The sequence below is a fragment of the Lontra canadensis genome, unplaced genomic scaffold (genome assembly GCF_010015895.1).
Source record: "Lontra canadensis isolate GAN:19392208 unplaced genomic scaffold, GSC_riverotter_1.0 scaffold75, whole genome shotgun sequence".
Taxonomy (NCBI): Eukaryota; Metazoa; Chordata; class Mammalia; order Carnivora; family Mustelidae; genus Lontra; species Lontra canadensis.
The window spans coordinates 6,051,305-6,070,727 of NW_022631069.1; the positions used below are offsets into that span (position 1 = coordinate 6,051,305).

The following is a 19,423-nucleotide window of genomic DNA, read 5'->3' on the forward strand; positions in this document are numbered from 1 at the left end:
CGCTCGGCGCTCGCTGCGAGAAGGTGAGTGGCAGCCGCCGCGCGCGGGCGGCCCCAAGGAGGCGGGACTTCCGCAGAAAGCTGGATTGGGCCTATCCCGGCGGGCATCCGCGCGGAGGCGCACGGAGTGCTGGAACTGGAGACGAAGGGAGGGTTCCGCGGACCTCCGGCAGCGGGGCTGGAAATGGGGCGGAGGGTCTCGAGGTAGCGGGAGCGGTCTCGGGCGGAGCGAGCCGGTCTGCAGGTCCCGGGAAAGAACCGCAGAGCCTCGTTCGGGGCTCGCCGGGGCGCGGAGAGGGTTGGTGTGAGAGGGCTTGGGCCTGGGCTGCGGCCCCCGGGGAAGCCGAGGCTGGGGTGAGGTCACGCCTTTGGTCTCCTCGCTGACTGATAACTTGCTTTACCCAGGTTCCCTCGTCAGGGCTAGGAGAAGCTCGCGAGTTACCTAGGGGTTCTGTGGGGGCTGCCCGGTGACTGTCGAAGATGCCGTACCTTGGCTCCGAGGACGTGGTGAAGGAGCTCAAGAAGGCTCTGTGTAACCCTCACGTTCAGGCCGATAGGCTGCGCTACCGGAATGTCATCCAGCGAGTGATTAGGTATCAGCTACCGCCCGCACTCCCCGCGGCGGCCCCCATCCGGGACCCCACCCCTGGCCGCTCGGAAAGTGTGACTGAACCCAGGGCAGGGTGTGATTTGGTCTTCCCGCTTCTCTGGATGGCCACGGCAGCCTCCCTTATGGCACTTGCTTGACTTCGTTTACTCAGCAAGGTGGTTACACCCATGTCTTGAACTTAGACTGGTGACTCCCAGATCTATAGAGTCTAGTACAGAAAGCCTTTTGTATCTTCAAACCCACATACCCTACTGCCTGCTGGGCATTCCCATCTGGATGTTTCTTCAAAGACATGCAAAGTAGCACCTGCATCCTTCCCTTCTCCCCAAACCTGCTCTTCCGCTTATATTTGGGTTGAGGAATGTCACCGGCCTGCTGACCAAGAGGGGAAGTCAGTCTTGATGACTTCTGGTTTTCACTTCTCAGTCAGATGGTATGGATATATAGTTCTAAATATCCATCCTCTCCCCCCGCCCACCCAAGAAAATGTCTATGCATTTCTTTTTTTTGTTGGCACCGCTGTTCTGGTTTTATTACCAAAGCAATTGAAGTGGCTTCCTAGGTCACCTTGCCTCCTCATTTTACTCCGAAGTTTCCTAACATGAGTTTGAACGTATAATTCTAGGCTGTAGTTGTGGATCACAAACGTCAGGATGCACAAAAGTCCCTTGGGATGCTTAAAAAAAAAAATGTACAATTTTCATCCAATCCAATAATGCTGCTTTCAGTCGGATGGGATGGAACCCAGGAATATGCATTTTAAACAGACATCCCATCTGATTCCTGTAGGAGACCAGGCTTGAGAAACAGATCTACAGAAGGAAATCCAAACTTCTTATCCTAGCACCCCAAGAACACCCTAACACAACTACTTGCAGACTCTTAACGTAGCATTCTTGCTGATGTCTACACGTCTCATGGCATGCGTTACGTATTTTATGTATGTGTAATGTATTTTACTACTACACCTGCCTGGAAAATTCCAGCTCATTCAACTAACGTGTTACTTCCTATTGGAAGTGTTTTATGATTTCTTGTCAGTATTCGACTTCTGGATCCCCACTGCACTTTGTCTATTACTTCTTTTTTTTTATTTTAAGATTTATTTATTATTGGGGGGCGGGGAGAGGTAGAGAGAGAATCTCAAGCAGGCCCCCTGCTGAGCTCAGAACTGATGAGCTTGAATTCACAACCCTGAGATCATGACCTGAGCTGGAACCAAGAGTCGGATGCTTAACCAACTGAGCTTCCAAGGTGCCCCAACCTTGTCTATAACTTCAGTTTTAATACTTACCTATTTTAATATTTACCTATTATACTGTATTTAGTGGTGTTTTTGTCTTTCTCCTTAGTTATACTTCAAGTTTCTAAAGATCTGAGACCAGGCCTTCTTCAGGTTTATGCCCCAGAACATATCCCTGGAATGTAGAAGCTGAATTAGACTGGAATGTACCAGGAATTCAATAAATGTTTGTTAAATGCATAGAAGAATGTTTATTATAGGTCCATGGTGTGAAGTATTGTGCAATGTAATAGACAAGATAGACTTGGTTGCTTCCTTCACAATCTAGTTGGATAACCAGGATGTGTATAGATAAAATGTCTTTCATTGTAGGCTGTGGATTATGTATTTTACTTCTCCTGCTGTGTGTGTTGGTTTCAGGCACATGACTCAGGGCTTGGACATGTCTGGTGTCTTCATGGAAATGGTGAAGGCCAGTGCCACCGTAGATATTGTTCAGAAGAAGCTGGTTTATCTTTACATGTGTACATATGCCCCCCTGAAACCAGATCTGGCTCTCTTGGCCATTAATACGCTGTGCAAAGACTGTTCGGACCCCAATCCAATGGTGCGAGGGCTGGCATTACGAAGCATGTGTAGTCTCAGGTAAGTACCCTCTTCTCTGACTGTTTATCGGTGGCTGATGGATTCAGGAGACCATGGGAAAGGTTTTCAACGGTGATAATCTATTTGAACTTCTTAATACTAGAGAAAATGCGCTTGTAACTCGAACCCAAGTTTTCAGCCATTGCTTAGACTTAAAAAACTATGTCACATTACATTAAATGTCACATGTTACATTAAAGGGAATTTTCCATCCTCACTCTTGCTAAAATAGTTCTTGGTTTTGGTTAATGATCTCTAAACAATTATGTAGATAATGTATTTTTGCTGCCCTTGTGGTAGTATTCCAGATGAAAAGTCAACTATGACTTTTTAAGTTTAGCAGTGGCTTTCCATAATTCTTTATTCTCTTTTAAAGATTTTATTTACTTATTTGACAGAGAGAGAGATTGAGAGTAGGAACACAAGCATGGGGGAGTGAGAGAGGGAGAAGCAGGCTTCCTGCCGAGCAGGGAGCCCGATGCAGAGCCCAATCCCAGGACCCAGGGATCACGACCTGAGCCAAAGGCAAAAGTTTAACAACTGAGCCACCCAGGCGCCCCTCCCTAATTCTTTATGATGTGATAGTTGTACATTCAAACATCTACTAAACTTTCTGTTAAGTGAATAGGAGCTGAGTTCCATCAAAGCTAGCATTTCAGGATCTGGCTGACTCCAGTATGTGTTGCTTAGGATGCCTGGTGTGCAGGAATATATCCAACAGCCCATTCTCAATGGTCTGCGAGATAAAGCTTCATATGTCAGGAGGGTGGCAGTTCTTGGTTGTGCCAAAATGCATAATCTTCATGGAGACTCTGAAGTGGGTAAGTTTCAGTGTAATCTGTCATGACCAGTATTTATTTTTGCCTCAGTTACATGTATGACTTTGTAAAAGATGACGTGACTTCGGGAGAAAATAGTAATGTGGCCTTACTTCTGTACTTGTCTCTTTAAGTAGAAAGGCCGGTTTGGTATTTTTTGAGATCACAGAAGCCTTTTCTCTGGGGCCCAGGTGAGATCCATCATGTTAGCTACTTAGAACAGTCTGCAGATGGCAATTTTTTGCCTTGCACTTTATTATTGCCTTTGTTATTTTTGTAGCAGAGAAGTTCAGCTTTGTCTGCCTGGAGCTAGTACTCTGGCTCTGTTCCTGAGACAGTGAAGCTGTTCTTTATCTGAGATCTTGTGCTCTTTTATAGACGGTGCTCTGGTAAATGAATTATACAGTTTGCTGCGTGACCAAGATCCAATTGTGGTTGTGAACTGCCTGAGGTCTCTAGAGGAAATTCTGAAACAGGAAGGAGGTGTTGTCATCAACAAACCCATCGCCCACCATCTCTTAAATCGGTTTGGATGCCTCGGTGCTCTCTTTGTTATGATGAGATCTGCATCCTAGTGGGATCATGACATGTTGAATCAAGGAGACATTTTGAACAACTTCTGTAGAGTAGTAAAGTTAACCATGACTATTAGCTTCCTCAAATTTCACTGAGAGATTTCTTTTATTTGTCTTAGTTTCTTTTGGTGGTATAGAGGGATGGCAGAAATATCCCTTGGAAATAGGTTCTGTCCTCCCTTACAATCATTATGTCCCCCAAACTAAGCGATTTATACTGTCTTAAACTGTAAAGACTCTGGATCTGGGTCCAGTGATCATGGTCCTTGGCCTTAGATGATGAGAATTTGTAGTATAAACTCATCTCGGAATTGAAAGCCAATTTTGTGTAAACTTTAAATAGCACATGAAAAAGAATAATTCTATTATGGCACAGCCTGTTTTCAAGAATTCTTTCCTTGTTATGATGAACAGATGATTGGTGACATGACATTTGCATGCAGATGGTCCTAATTTGGTTGCTAAAATAACACTCTTCTTTTCTTTTTTGGATAGAATGCCAAAACTGGACCAGTGGGGCCAGGCTGAAGTATTGAACTTTCTGCTACGCTATCAACCCCGCAGTGAGGAGGAGCTGTTTGACATTCTCAATCTGCTAGATAGCTTTCTTAAGAGCAGTAGCCCCGGTGTGGTGATGGGAGCCACAAAACTCTTTCTCATCTTGGCAAAAAAATTCCCCCATGTACAGACGGATGTGCTTGTGCAAGTCAAGGGCCCTCTGCTGGCTGCCTGTTCTTCGGAGAGCCGCGAGCTCTGTTTTGCTGCCCTGTGTCATGTGCGTCAGATCTTGCACAGTTTGCCCGGGCACTTTAGCAGCCACTACAAAAAGTTTTTTTGCTCCTACTCGGAGCCCCACTACATCAAGCTGCAGAAGGTGGAGGTGCTGTGCGAGCTGGTGAACGACGAGAACGTACAGCAGGTGCTAGAGGAGCTCCGAGGGTACTGTACTGACGTGTCAGCCGACTTTGCCCAGGCCGCCATCTTTGCCATAGGTAGGGGTCTGCTGCTTTTCCTTTTGGAGACCTTCGACTAACCAGAAACCTGTGGAATCATGGAGACCAAAAGGGAACGAATCTTGCATCAGAGACAAATTACCATGTGCCAAATTACCATGGAGTCAGTGGCCACAGACAAAAGTGGGGAGGGAGGGGTTTTTTTGGCATCACTGTTGTTGCCTTATCTTCTAGGATAGAGAATACAGGTAACTCAAACTAGAGTAATTAACATTTATATGGCCTTTTCTTGGGTACTATCCAGAATGCTTTCCCATATATCATCTTAGCACAGTCTTGGGAGGCAGTCAGGAAAAGTAGGAAAGTGTTATCACGTCATTTTAGAGATGAAGAAACTCAGAAACAAAAAGGTTTTTAAGTGGCCAAAAGGTCATGTGGTTCCTGACCCGGGATCAGAACCAGGCTTTCCAGACTCAAAGTCCTGTGTCAACTGGCCAGTTGTTTATTGAGCTTCTGCTATGGGCTATGCATTGTGCTGAGTACAGACCAACACAATAAATCCTAAATCTTACAGGCTTTTTCATATTTGTCTGGAATTCAGAAGGCCAGATTGAGTCACAAAATGAAAGCAGCCAGGGAGCTATGTTTTGTTGGAGGACATCAAGTGGAAGAGGAGAAGGAACCCTTATGTTAGAATGAAGAATGAATATTTTCAGGGGCAGGAAGAGTGAACAAATCGGAGAGCAGAGCTCCTATGATCAGGTGTTCGCTCCTGGCAGGGCCATTCCTGTGAGGTGCTCTGAAGCCCACAATGCCTCATATCTGGCTGCCGCACACATACCTTTGTTGCTGAAGGTTTTCAGCCTTGTTCAATGGAAAAATTCACTTTTACCAAACATAGGAAACTTAGGTTGTTACTTCATCAAGCAAGGGGTGGTTTTTTTTTGGTGGTGGTGGTTGTTTTTTAAGATTTTGCCACTCTTCTTTGTCTTTGACTGGTGGCAAGTTTTTTTTAAAATGAGGTGCTAGGATTTGACTTACCACTTTTCTCTGCTTTCTGTTCTCCTGTAGGTGGGATTGCCAGGACCTACACAGACCAGTGTGTGCAGATTCTAACAGAGTTGCTGGGGCTTCGGCAAGAGCACATTACCACAGGTAATGGCTGGCTACCCTTTGGGCTTTTTTTTTTTTGGCAAATGCCTGCCCTGTAGCAGTTGCTTAAAAAAAAAAATTATCGTTGTGTAACAGAGATTTAAGTTTTTCTTTACATCCTCATGTGCTGCCGTCAGAGAAGCGTAGGGTCTGTAGATCTGACAGAGAGGGTCTTCAGGTTGCCATAACTCTGCAAGGCTGTTCTGTAGATAATGAAGGCTACCAGAATGCCCAGGCTTGTTAACTCCCCACGTTCACCCCTCTTTTTGCTTTATGGCAGCAGTGGCTTTCAGGACTGGGACTAGGGTGAGGCAAGCAAGGTACCCAGGATGCAAGAGGCACTCACTCTCAGGCTTGTGCAAATGCTAACCCTGCATGTGTTCAATTTTACACCCCCAGCGCTTCGTTTGCCTCACCTTAGTCCCATCCGTGGTGGCTCCATTTAAACTCTCTTCCAAATATCATTCAACAATAACATGACCTCACATTTGCTTTACATTTTACCACGTGCTTTTGCATATATGAGCTCCTTGATCCTCATGACCAATCCGATAAGAGCAACACCGATTTAAGAAATTATTGCCCATGTCAGACATTTCTCAGAAAATCATTGACCACCCCTCTGACACCCATTTTACAGAAATTCATGTGGCAGTCTAGTCTGAATTTGTGACTTCTCTTAAGATTCTTTCTTGTGTGGAGCCTCTAATCCTATGCTCTTGTATCCTGAGCTGTGTTGTAGGGGTGGTGCAAACTTTCCGAGACCTGGTTTGGTTGTGTCCTCAGTGTACGGAAGCTGTGTGTCAGGCCCTGCCCGGCTGCGAGGAGAACATTCAAGACAGTGAGGTAAATGGCAAATTCTCTTTTATCTCCAGGCAGAGGGGAAATTGTTGGGACCCTGCTCTGTGAAATGGAACCTAATTCTTCTTTCTACTCAGTGTCTGAATATAGAAATTCTTAGAATTGATTGCCACCTCAAATTCTCTTTGGGTATAGTTAGGGTAGAAGTGTAAAAACATGAGATTTATATATGATTTTTGCTACAAATGCTTTGATATCATTGTTTTCTTGAACAGTGTTGAACCAGAGATTTTAGACCATGGAGTGTTCAGCTGTAATGAGAATCAGAATCATTTGTGGATATTTGGGCTTCACTGCAGGTCTGCCAACTTAAATACTCAGGAGTGCTGGGCCTAGACACATAGATTTTTAAGAAGCTTCCCAGAGGTCTCCGATTTGCACTCTAGGTTAATTACCATCTTCATGAAGTGGTTTAGAGCGCTCTTTCAATAGCTTTCACTGATATATTAAACCCCAGACTGCGCCAGAGGCCCCCACACTGAGGAAGCCTCATTACATAACCAATGCAGGCTCTGGAAGGAGTCTTGAGTCTCCTTTTGTGTAGTGACATTTTATTCCTATTTGTTGTAGAGAGTGCAGTCGGGGTGTGGGGGATCAATAACAATGCAAATTGAAGTAAATAAAAGATGATACCTTTTCTAAAACCCATTACTGTGTTTGGTACAGTCAAATGGGAAGGACCTGCTCTCACTTCATTCCTCAGGGGAAACAGGCGCTTATTTGGCTCCTTGGTGTCCATGGGGAGAGAATCCCCAATGCTCCGTATGTGTTGGAAGACTTTGTGGAGAACGTGAAGTCAGAGACTTTTCCAGCTGTGAAGATGGAGCTACTCACTGCACTGCTGCGCCTTTTCCTCTCCCGGCCTGCCGAGTGCCAGGACATGCTGGGGCGTCTGTTACATTACTGCATAGGTAGGTTCTCCAGAAGTACAGTTGTACTTGCCATGTCAGATAGGAAACATTCTGACAGCTGACACTATTTGGTGAGTCACGCTGGGGACCCAAGAAACCACGTTAATGTTCTCTAAGATTTCCTCCCTCCTTTCTTTTTTCCCCCATTCCGGTTGGCACAGGGTAGAAGGAGTGTTTTGGTTTTGTTTGTAATTAACTCAAGTCTTTGTCTTACCTCAGAGGAAGAAAAGGATATGGCAGTACGAGACCGGGGCCTCTTCTATTATCGCCTTCTCTTAGCTGGCATTGATGGAGTGAAGCAGATCCTGTGTAGTCCTAAATCTGACCCTTCTCTTGGACTTTTGGAGGATCAGGCAGAAAGACCTGTGAATAGCTGGGCCTCAGACTTCAACACACTGGTGCCAGTCTATGGCAAAGCCCGCTGGGCAACCATCTCTAAATACCAGGGGCCAGAACGTCGGGGCCCGGAGCTTTCTAACGCTGCATCCTTTGCCACTTCAGGTAGAAATAGTCCTTACTTTACATCTTGTGAAAAATCTTTACCTTTTGCAATGACTGGTAGGAAGTAGAGTACCCTAGCTACGGCTCAGACTGTGGCCTGAATTTGAAGTCTTTGTGAGCAAGAAAGAAGTTCCTCATTGGCTATTTCAACCATTTGTCCAAAGATAAAAGTCACACTGTATACTTATGGAAATCTAGATTAAAAAAACATAGTTTAGGGGCGCCTGGGTGGTTCAGTCGTTAAGCATCTGCCTTCTGCTCAGGTTATGATCCCAGGGTCCTGGGATCCAGCCCCGCTTAGGGTTCCCTGCTCAGTGGAGAGCCTGTTTCTCCCTCTACTGCCCAACCCCCCACATCCCCCACACCCCCCCGCTCGTGTGGTCTCTCTCTGTCTCTCAAATAAATAAAATCTTTTTCAAAAAAACACAGTTGGTATAGATTAAAAAGATCTCTTACACAAGCTTTCTAACTCTTTCAGGTCCCCTGATTCCTGAAGAGAGCAAGGAGATGGTTCAGGAACTTCCTGATTCTGGAGCCCTCATGCTAGTCCCCAATTGCCAGCTGACTGCTGAGTATTTTGAGAAAACTTGGTTTAGCCTGAAAGTTGCTCATCAGCAGGTGTTCCCTTGGCGGGGAGCCGTCCATTCCGACACCCTCCAGATGGCCCTACAAGTAGTGAACATCCAGACCATCGCAATGAGCAGGGCTGGGGCTCAGCCGTGGAAAGCCTACCTCAGTGCCCAGGATGACACTGGCTGCCTGTTCCTAACAGAACTGCTCTTGGAGTCCGAGAACTCCGAAATGCAGATCTCTGTGAAACAAAATGAGCCAAGGACCGAGACACTGAATAGTTTTATTTCTGTATTAGAAACTGTGCTTGGGACAATTGGAGACATAAAATCATAACAGATTCTTGCCGCTTGTCCTAGGTGAGATGAGTAGCTATCAGAATTGCTAGTTGTTTTTTTTTTTATTAGAATTTGCTTTTAAATCCAGATGCTATCAAATACAAACAAGAATGGACAATCTCAGAATCAGGATTTTTATGTTTTTGTCCAAAGACTATTGACTTAGTCCTCTCATACCTATAGGTGAATGACCCCATTTTCTAGGTGATGTCGAAAAGTTAATGTTGGTAAGGGGATGGGGAGGGACTGAGGATAGGATTTGGATTCTTTTCTAATCCATTATAGGGATTGTTTTACTAAAGATGCCTGATGTTTATGGAAACTGACAAAGTCATCATTTGTGGGGATCATCTTTTCTTCCCTGTATTACTGCAATAAATTCCTCACTGGTCTCCTGTTTCTAATCATGCTTTTCAAGGACAGAGTCTAAAGTCTTTAGTGCGGCGTCAGAGGTAACTCTTCAGTGTCCTGTCTCACCACTCGCCCGAACACCCTGTTCTTGTATTGGCAAACGACTTGGCCTTCCTGGAATGCACAAGGCTCTCTCTCACCTCTGTGCTTTGCTCCTGCTTTTATTGCTTGGCTAGAACGTTTCCTCACCCTCATATCTTCTTTCTTTAGGCAGCATCTAGTCCTTGTCTCTCAGCGTTCTGCTCAGTCACGAGCTCTTGCAGGAAGTTTTCTGTGACCCTTATTGCTTTCATTACAGGTTCTGTCAGGCTGTCAAGGCCTCCAGTGCGTGTGTCTAGCAGGACAGTTGTAATTGTTTTCTGTCATTCTTCCTTGCTTTCAGTTTTATTCATACCTGCCCACATTTTCTACATTAACTGAGGCAACTTATGGTGAGAGCAGATGCCATAGGATGGCTTAAAGTATAAATAGTAAAGTATAAATAACCAGAGGATCCACAACAGGGAAGATGAAAATACCATCTCAGACCAGCTTAGTTAGGGATGGTACACAAATGTTCAGGCTTAAGGGCTGACATAATTGGTACAGTTGAGCCTCAAATTTAGCTCTAAGTGATTTGGCTGAGTGAAGAGAAATAGGTATAAAGTCGTCATTAGAGAGGAAAAGACTTTCTAATATTAATTTCCAAAAGAAATTTACGTGTAGTTTCACATAGGTGACACGGGGAAAAGTACAAGATTCTTATGGGAAGTCAGTAATGGGTTTCTTATCACTTATGGTGTTCTTCAGTGAAAGCAGAGAGCATGACTTTAACATGGACCTTAGTGGGCACATTTCTTCAAGGACTTAAGATAACACAATCTAAATATCTAGCTTAATTCAAGGACTTCTACCACGTAGATACATAAATGGACTGCATACCTTTAAGTTTTTCAGCCATCATTTCTCTCAACTAGGCTCTTAATAAGAGTAAGTAATAGACGGTATTGATTTTTCTGGCAAGGGCCTGGGTTTTGTGCGTTGTTTTCCCCCCTGGACAATTTCTAAGGATGGTGATGTTTTTCCTTCCATCTCTACAGTCTGCCATATAATGATGACTCAGTAAATATTTACCAAATGAATGGCTGTCAATAATTAGATTTGATGGTGTTTTGGGATTGGTGTTTGTAGAAATTTTTTTTTTTTTTAAAGATTTTATTTATTTATTTGAGAGAGAGGCAGTGAGAGAGAGCATGAACGAGGAGAAGGTAGGAGGGAGAAGCAGACTCCCCATGGAGCTGGGAGCCCGATGCGGGACTCGATCCCGGGACTCTGGGATCATGACCTGAGCCGAAGGCAGTCGTCCAACCAACTGAGCCACCCAGGCGTCCCTGGGATTGGTGTTTGAAGTGTGTTTTGTTATATTGTATCAACCAAACAATAGTGGAAGTCCATCTAGACTGGGGTTTCTCATAAGCAGCATTACTGACATTGGGTCCAGATGATTCTTTGTATGGAGGGTTTTCCTGTGGTCTGTAGAATGATTATCAGCAGCATCTTTGGCCTATACCCACTAGATGCCAATAGAACCCCCAGTGGTAACAAAAATGCCCAGACATTGCCAAAGGTGCCTTGGTGGGACAAAATCGCTCCCCACTGAGAAGGATCTAGATCATGGGTTCCCACGATTACATGTAGAGAGATCAGAACGGTTTCAGAATTGCCTTTTCCATAGTTCGATTTGTTTGGTTAAACCGTGACCGTTTAATTACATACTAAAAGAAAGGAAATGGAAGTGAAAAGTGCTGCCAGTTTACAGCGTTATAAAGGAACAGGATATAAACGGTAGAGATTAAGTAAAATTATTTACTTCTTTAAAAATTAAAGGCTATAATTGAAATGTTGATCTAAAGAAAATTAGTAATGGCTCAATAATTGAACAAATGTTACCAAAATGATCCCATTTATTGGAGCTTTTAAAAGATTAAGTCCTACTTGGTCATTTGTCTGTAATGTGTGGGGCATAGCCAAATATGAGACTGTTGCTTTTGGAAAGTGTACTTTTAAAATGGTCTGAAGGAGGAAATTATTTCTTTTAACTGTAGCCTGGTTTTGCTAATTTATAAGCAAAATGACTAAAGCTTACGTATACCATGAAGTTAATTATATTTCTTCTCCCTAGGAGCTCTCTCTAGCCTTGGCAGACATATGGTTTGATGATGTGATGTAAGTAGATGCATATTTTTAAAATCCTTGAGGGTAGTTGATATTGTGCTTTTAGAAAAATGACTTTTTAATGTCTGGGTTAGGAAATAGTATGTGACATGTGTAATGAATGGTGCTTTAAAACTTTGCAGAGGCAATCATTTGTGTAGTTCCTGACCTTAATCTTACTGCCATGGACTAGTGGCTGTTAAATGCTTCCATTTCCCCCATACCCCTTTTTGAATGGGAGTTCTGTAACCATTATTCTCTCCCTTTCTCATATATTGGGTGTTTGGGGAGGGGAGACAAATAACTTATTTTCTCAGTTACAGATTTACACATTGAGAGGAGCAGTATCCAAGGATCCTCATTCACAGGCAGACCTGGGGCAGATGACAAGACTCTAGACTTTGAGCCAATGAAAAAAGGTGATGAGGCTTTTGAGAGAGGGATGTAAATTGTGGCCAGGGCAGCAAAAGAAGCAAGTGATGGTGAAAACACTGTGGCTTCATTTTTTGGTACTACCTGGGAGATAGTACTTGAACTGCAAGAGTGAAGGGGATGTGAGCTGTGGAAGAAGGAATGGGGTGGTTCGGGAAGACCCTATAATGAAGGCTCCAGAAGAAATACACAAAGGAGGAAACTACCCCATATTGCCCAGGAGAAGATATACTCCTTACAACATTGCTTCCACAAGATAATGCAAAGGATAGATAAGATAATGCAAAGATTAGATTCCGAAGATGGCATTTGCCCATAAGCACATCAGCTGTGAAACAAATTACTGTGGGAAAAGGTTTATTATTTGAGGTAGGATGGGCTTGCTTTTAAATTTCTTTGCTGCCATTTACTGATGCCACTTACCTTGGGTATTTAACACCAGCTGGATGGTATCTTATAAACCTTTCATTTGTTTTCGTATGCACTTGGGGAATATGTCAAATTAATTTGTTAGAATCCTTAAATTTTTAGTAACCCACTCTAGTGTGAAAGGATGATGGCTCAGAATTCTCTCAGAAGGATCTTCTTCTGTCAGGTCTAAAGCTTACTCAGCAGAACCTGGTTTCAGCCCTAGTGATAGACGACAAATGAAAACGGCCCTTTATGTAATTTCTGTTTCTCATCCAAAAGCAGTTTATAATCATTTGTTTTTAAAACAGAATAGAAAACAGAAGATTGGCTCTTTTTATTTTGCAAGTAGGACTTTCTTTCTGAACAACCCGGCTTACTGCTTATGCTTGAATTCCTTATCAGCTCACCAGGTCAGAATACCCTGGAAGAGCTGAGTTTTGACACCCAAATCCCAGACTTAGATGTGGCTTCATTAAGAAGGCAGCCACTGTGGGTAAGTGTCAGTCAGGAGATCTCATAAAAACAGGATGGAGTCTAACGCCTGTTAGAAATATCTTACTTAATTCTCTTGGAGAACAAATCCCAGATTCCTTTCATCCTGGTCCTCAGGCCTTGGGCTAAGAGGAAAGACATTTAACGCTTACTACATGTCAGAAACTGCTGGATCATCCCACATAACATTGTCTTACTTAATCCTCATATAATTTCCTTGTGAAATACTTTGTATTATCCCCATTCTTAATTCCTCAAATGCCCAAGTTTTTTCCCCCACCTTCTCAATTCTATATATCCTAGTCCCACCTGGAATGGTATTATTTCTCCTCTTTGCCTCATAATCCCTCCTTGTACTTTAGAGCTCATCTCAGATGTTAACAACTCCAAGGAAGCCTTCCTAACCCCCTAGGTCTGATTCCCCATTGCACAATGTAATCACACACTATCTCAATAAGCACAAGAAATTATGGATTAATCATGTAATATCGGTTGTACATGCAAAAGCGTAAGCTCCTCGAGGACAGGAACTGTATCTGTGTCATTTTCCTGTGTTATTTGTAGTGCCAGGCATAGTTCCTTACCCATAGACACTCAGTACATAAAATGTCTGAATATGGCAAATAAATGCTGTCTATTAGAAGTTGAATGCTGTTCTATTATAACTCTGAAACTTTCTTTAAGTAACACCAGACTCAGAACCTAACAGGAAGTATTTCTAAATGAAATTGCCCAAGACACTCTTCCTCAACTCTATTTCAGTTCTAAATTGGCTAACAATAAAAGTTATTCATTAATCTTAAGTACTGGCTAGGGTGTGGTTCTGAGAAAAGGAACCGAAAGTTTTCAAAAAGTCTCCCCAGTTTGTGTAGGTGAGCTCTTCAGAGAAGTCCCATGTTTCTGACAGCTAGTTTTGAAAAAAAGTGGTAGGACACGCTCCAGGACTACATGTCCCATTAGGAGACTTTAGAAAGAACAGAGGTCGATGCTTCTAGTTTACCAGCAGTTCTGACTTCCTGCTGAGCTGAAACCTGCTTGTTTTGTGGAAAAGCAAAAACTCAGCAGCGAACATCTAAAATGAAGAGGCCCCGAACTTTTGAGGAGCAAACAGAATGCATCTTGAACACTTTACTCACAGACTTTTTAGGCACCCCAATGCAGGTTGCTAACCGGGACCTATGTTGTGGAGACGAACCAGATTCAGGTAAGACTCCTGGCCTGAGGTGCTGATTGCAGGTCAATAAGAGCATCTGAGTATGCTTTCTTATTGCCTCCTAAGTTTCAAAAGGCAAACTAAGCTTTCAGCAATACCTGAAAATCAGTAGTTTCCATGGAAGGGAAAGATATTCTCAGTGAAGGGAGATTTTCTGACTATGGGGTTGAAAGGATATCAAAGGTGCTCTTGGGAGAGATCGATGCCACAGTTGTTTGAAAGTCTAGAAAGTGTTCTCCAATGCCCAGATTCCTGGGACTGGCCGTCCCTTCAAGTTGTATAATGCATGTGAATGTGTTCCTCCATCTTAGGAGATCCTTGCTCTTTTGACGTGGCCATCATTGCTGGTCGCCTTCGGATGTTGGGTGACCAGTTCAATGGAGAATTGGAAGCTTCTGCCAAAAATGTCATTGAAGAAACCAGTCGTGGACGGGTAAAGTTGCTGCAGTTTTTCTGTTCCAGATGCTACTTTCTTACCACTCTTGTATGACTATAACTAGAAATGTCCTGCAAAAGATTTGGGGGTTTATATTCATCCAAGGAGACACAGCAGGAATTCTCCAGTTGCTGGTTGTTCAGGAGTTAATCAAAGGCCTAAGTGGTATTGAGAGGAAAATCTTCTGGCAAGGGCTGGTCAACCTTCAGATTGTTCCCATTTGTTTTTCAACAGAGCTGTACTTACATGACACGGAGCACATATGTAGCACTTTGTTCTTGGTAAAGCACTTTATTCTTTAATGCACCTATTTAATATTTATTTGGCTGGGAGTGGGTGTCTTCCTTCCCCCAACCCAAGGTCCAGCAATGAAATTATATATTGGAAAGGCAGGCAGTCCTCAAGTATGTTGTAATGAGTACTGACAGCCGCTACCTAGGGCATATCTGGCTTTTCATCAGAACGCTGATTACTAGCGGTGGCACTTGGAGGCTGCATTAGATGTAAAGACCACAGGCAGCATTCTAGAAGATGTTGCTGCTTGTTACCAATAATGGCAGGTAATACAAACTTAACAGGTGCCAGACAGTATTCCAAACACTTTTGCACTTAAACTATCTCATTTAAACCTTCCACCAGTCCCTGGGGTATTATAGGAACTGAAACTCAAAATGCAACCTCCCCTCCTGTTTGTGGAATGCCGTGAGAGCCAAAATCTGACCTCTTTGTTCACTGCAGTCTTCACACAACCCAGCATAGTACCTCCTATATGGGAGACCCTCCATACATGTTTTCCTGACTCGTTATCCATTTAAGCAGATAAGGAAACTGAGGAAGAGGGAAACAAGAAATTAGGTTACTGAGTGAGCGTTGAAGTTAGGATTTTAACCCAGACTGATTCCAGAACCACACTCTTCACCATTATGCTTTATTCTTCTTATGAAATATAGCTTGGATGGTGCGCCTATTCAGGCAGAACTGGACTTATTACTCCTAATTGCTTGCCCTGAAACTTTCCTAGGTAGCCAAGAGCTGAATTTACTTTTGTTTTTTAATTAAAAAACAAAACAAAACAAAACTTTTTTGGAACTTCCAAATTCATAGGAAAGTTGCACATAATTTGTACAAAGAATTTCCCTCTTGAATCATCTGAGAGTAGGTAGTTGATAAAATGTTCCATCATCCCCTAATACTTTCACATTTCCTTCAAATAAGGCCATTTTTATATAACCACATCAAAACCAGGAAATCAGCACTGACACATTATTATCTTGTCCTCAGATCCCATTCAAGTTTGGCCAGTTGTCCCAGTGATGTCACATACAACAAAAAGATCTAGGCCAGAGTCAGATCCTTCATTTAGTTGTCCTGTCTCTTCAATCCCCTTCAGTTTGGAATTGTTCCTCAGTCTTTCCTTGATTTTTCATGATCTTGGTGCTTGAAGATTATGGGTCAGTCATTTTGTAGAATGTCCCTTAAACTTGGGTTTGTTTCATGTTTCCTCTTGAGTGGATTCAGGGTATGTACTTTTGGTAGGGAGGTCACAGAAGGGTTGCTGTGTTCTTCTCATTGCACCTTTTAAGTGGCACAGATTTTAATTTGTCCCATTACTGATGTTAACTTCAGTCACTTAGGATAGTGTCTGCAAGGCTTCTCCACTGTAGTTAATATCTGTGGTTAATATAGTTAAGTGTTGTGGGGGGACTTTGAAACTATGTAAATATCCCCTATCTCATCAACATTTCAATCTGTTCATTTATTTTGTATATAAACATGGACTCATGAATTCCTGTGTTATTCAAGGGGTATAACCTGTTACTGTCATTATTATTTGGATGCTCAAATTGTCTTAGCTTTGACCAGTGGGTGTCCTCACCACCTGGACTGTGTCTTTTCAGTACGTCCCTGTCATTCTGTGAGTACTTCCTTAATTTCTGACAGCTCTCTTGTATTTTCCAAGCTGCAGCCTGCAATCAGCCTTTTTCCAGGGAGCTCTGGTATCTTTAAATGGAGAATGATATTTGGAAACCAAGATCTGGGTACATATGTGGATGCCCTCTGCAGCTTATTTGGGTTCTGACAACTGCTCTGACTACCAAGGGTCCCCCCTACACTATACCACAGTAGATATTGCTTGGCCCCACCTAATGACTTTTGGATCAGTTCTGAGGGGAAGGAAACAGGAGGAGGAAAAACAATTTTTTTTTTAACTTTAGAATTTCACAGACTTCAATCATTCAAGTAATACCTCTACAACTCGACCAGCTGTACTATTGTGTACTTAATATTTTACTTTCAAATAACTTTTTACTTTCGGCCCTTTTTGCATGTCTTAAATAATAATATCTGAAATTATGTGTTTGATGGGCTACTTATGTTTTCTCTGTACACGTTACAATAAATAACAAAATAACACTCCTTAAGATTACCCCAGATATGATCAGATACAATGTACTTGTCATTCTCTAGGAAACTCTTGTTCTACTGGACGCCTGCCCCTGCAGTCTCCTGTACCTTTATATCAACACTTCACTGATATCCCGTGTCTCTCTCCAGGCAGGAGCTGCACTTCAGGACACAGTCAAAAGTCTTAGTCAGGCTTGGTGTGCTCAGGATTCCAGCTTAGCTTATGAGAGAGCCTTTCTGGCAGTGTCAGTGAAGCTTCTTCAATACGTGGCCCACATCGCTCCCGAAATGGCAAGACAGGTCGTTGTCTCCATGACAAGCATGATCAATGGGAACAGTGCCATCCAAGAGTTTGTCCAGGGCCAGGGAGGTTGGGTAAGTATGTCGAGGCCCCTGGCTTTGATAGGCATTTGCACTGTTTTTGTACTAATACCCAGGACTCCCAATGCCTGATTCTTTTTGTAAGTTGGAAACCAAGTAGAAGAACAGGTCTCCCTACTTTGCTGAAAATGGCAGTTTGTTGTTTTGTTTTGCTTTGTTTTTCCCCATGCGAAGGGGAGCAGTCAGAAGCTCAGGACTCTAGGTGTTGGACTCCAGAGATACTTTGCCTAAAATTTTAGTTGACTCCTAACAGTGTAAAGCTAAATCCCGCTTCCTATATATTACGGCCTGTTAAGTATACTGGTGATAGAGTACTAGCCTCAGCCCCGCTTCAGAAATTCAGAATCATCCCCTGTCATCTCACAACAAACAGTGCTATCTGCTGCTGTGGTAACTATAGGAGGCATTCTAAGCCCATGTCTTAGTCATCATTAGAACATCTGCTCTCGCTGAGCATTCCTCTTCATTTCCAGCAGCAGCAGACGCCTCAGTAAGAGCTGCACCCCCTGGAGGTGTCTGCAGATTATTTGTGCTTTCTTTAGGATGCTCCCTTTACAAAGAAGTCCCTTTGACTGTAGGCTCTTCCCTGTCCTTCCTAGGAGAACCTGGAGAGCTGACTACGAAGCGGTGGCGCTGTTTCCTAGCTTCAACATCACTGCCACTTTGATGGAGGGATTGATTGCTGGCCATTAAAACAGACAACCAGGGGTACCTGGGTGACTCAGTTGTAAAACGTCTGCCTTTGGCTCAGGTCATGATCCCAGGACCCTGGGATCAAGCCCTGCATCGGGCTCCCTGCAACCCTATTCCCACTCCCCTTGCTTGTGCTATCTTGCTGTGTCTCTCTCTGTCAAATAAAAAAATTTAAAAAATCTTTAAAGAACAAAACAGACAACCAAATCCAAAGCTGCTTTCCTTTGGACACAACTGGACTTAGCTGAATAATTGCTTTTCCACCAATTGCTAAAGTTGGGAGCAGCCCTCAGAGGTCTACAGAGATTTTGTACTTTCTGTCTTTACGTGAATTTGGAGGAGTTTCCATTTAAGCCAAGACCTCCAGATACAAAGTAATGGTTTGTTAGGAGGAAATTTCAAGGCGACAGAGCAGGCCTCTGCTGGGCATATTTTGGGAAAGGGAACACACGGTAAACTATTAATTCAGATTGAGCCCTGTCCTTTGGTAAGGATCTTGTCTATTTATGTTGTAGTCTAAATGACTTCAAGGGAGATTTTTGTTGAAATCTTGTTATAAATTGAGGATTTTCTTTTAAATTCCTATCCTTAGTTTTGTGTTAATTTCACCAAAGCAAAATCATTTTATGCATTTTTAGGTTGAAAGCAAAAAAAAAAAAAAAAAAAAAAAAAGCAGTTTCCTCATCTGCCCTTCTAAGAGAAAGGCCAACAGAAGATAAAACAGTGCGTTTTTACTGCCACAGGATGCAGGAAGTGCTGGCCCACATCTAGGACAGTGGGGCCATCCCAGCTTAGATGAAACTAGCTGCATACCACAGTGTTTTTCAAACCAAAAAGTGCTTTACATATCACTTGTGGACCTTATGAATTGCTGATTTCCAGGCCCCATCCCTAGAGATTCTGATTCTGTAGGGTGAGGCTGGGGCCTAGGAGCCAACCCTTTTAGCCAGTTCCACAGGGCATTCTTATGTCCATATAGGACTTGAGCACACTCACGTTAGAACAGGGGCCGGCCAAATCGTGCCTGCTGCTTTTTGTGTCCACAGGTTTATCAGCAAGCAGCCGCACTCACTTGTTTCTGTGTTGCCCATGCCTGTATTAGCACTTCAGTGGCACAGCTGAGGAATTGCAGCAGATCCCTAATGGCCTATAAAATGTATTTACTATCTGGCCCTTACA

The 19,423-nt window shown here is 43.2% G+C and overlaps 2 protein-coding genes across 6 annotated transcripts; both read left to right on the plus strand.

Annotated features, from left to right (window-relative positions):
- The first annotated feature begins 3 nt into the window (after positions 1-3).
- On the plus strand, positions 4-14,752 carry AP4B1 (adaptor related protein complex 4 subunit beta 1). Of its 5 annotated transcripts, none has more exons than XR_004385439.1 (14): positions 4-23; positions 405-592; positions 2,273-2,497; positions 3,188-3,318; positions 3,694-3,841; positions 4,386-4,882; positions 5,915-5,998; positions 6,738-6,841; positions 7,560-7,767; positions 7,987-8,268; positions 8,747-9,197; positions 11,749-11,792; positions 13,034-13,116; positions 14,640-14,751. XR_004385439.1 is itself a non-coding variant. In XM_032881397.1 (10 exons), the coding sequence occupies exons 1-10, from the start codon at positions 480-482 to the stop codon at positions 9,172-9,174; spliced, it is 2,220 nt and encodes a 739-aa protein (XP_032737288.1). In that variant the 5' UTR covers positions 405-479; the 3' UTR covers positions 9,175-9,232. The 5 variants fall into 5 exon arrangements, 1 of the variants encoding a protein (XP_032737288.1); XR_004385438.1 differs by lacking the exon at positions 4-23 and adding an exon at positions 157-203; XR_004385440.1 differs by lacking the exons at positions 4-23; positions 3,188-3,318; positions 3,694-3,841 and adding an exon at positions 159-297.
- On the plus strand, positions 13,157-18,343 carry BCL2L15 (BCL2 like 15). The gene is made up of 4 exons (XM_032881400.1): positions 13,157-14,319; positions 14,640-14,761; positions 17,321-17,545; positions 18,151-18,343. Exons 1-4 carry the CDS (start codon positions 14,193-14,195, stop codon positions 18,166-18,168), a joined length of 492 nt encoding a protein of 163 aa, XP_032737291.1. The 5' UTR covers positions 13,157-14,192; the 3' UTR covers positions 18,169-18,343.
- Positions 18,344-19,423: the final 1,080 nt, after the last annotated feature.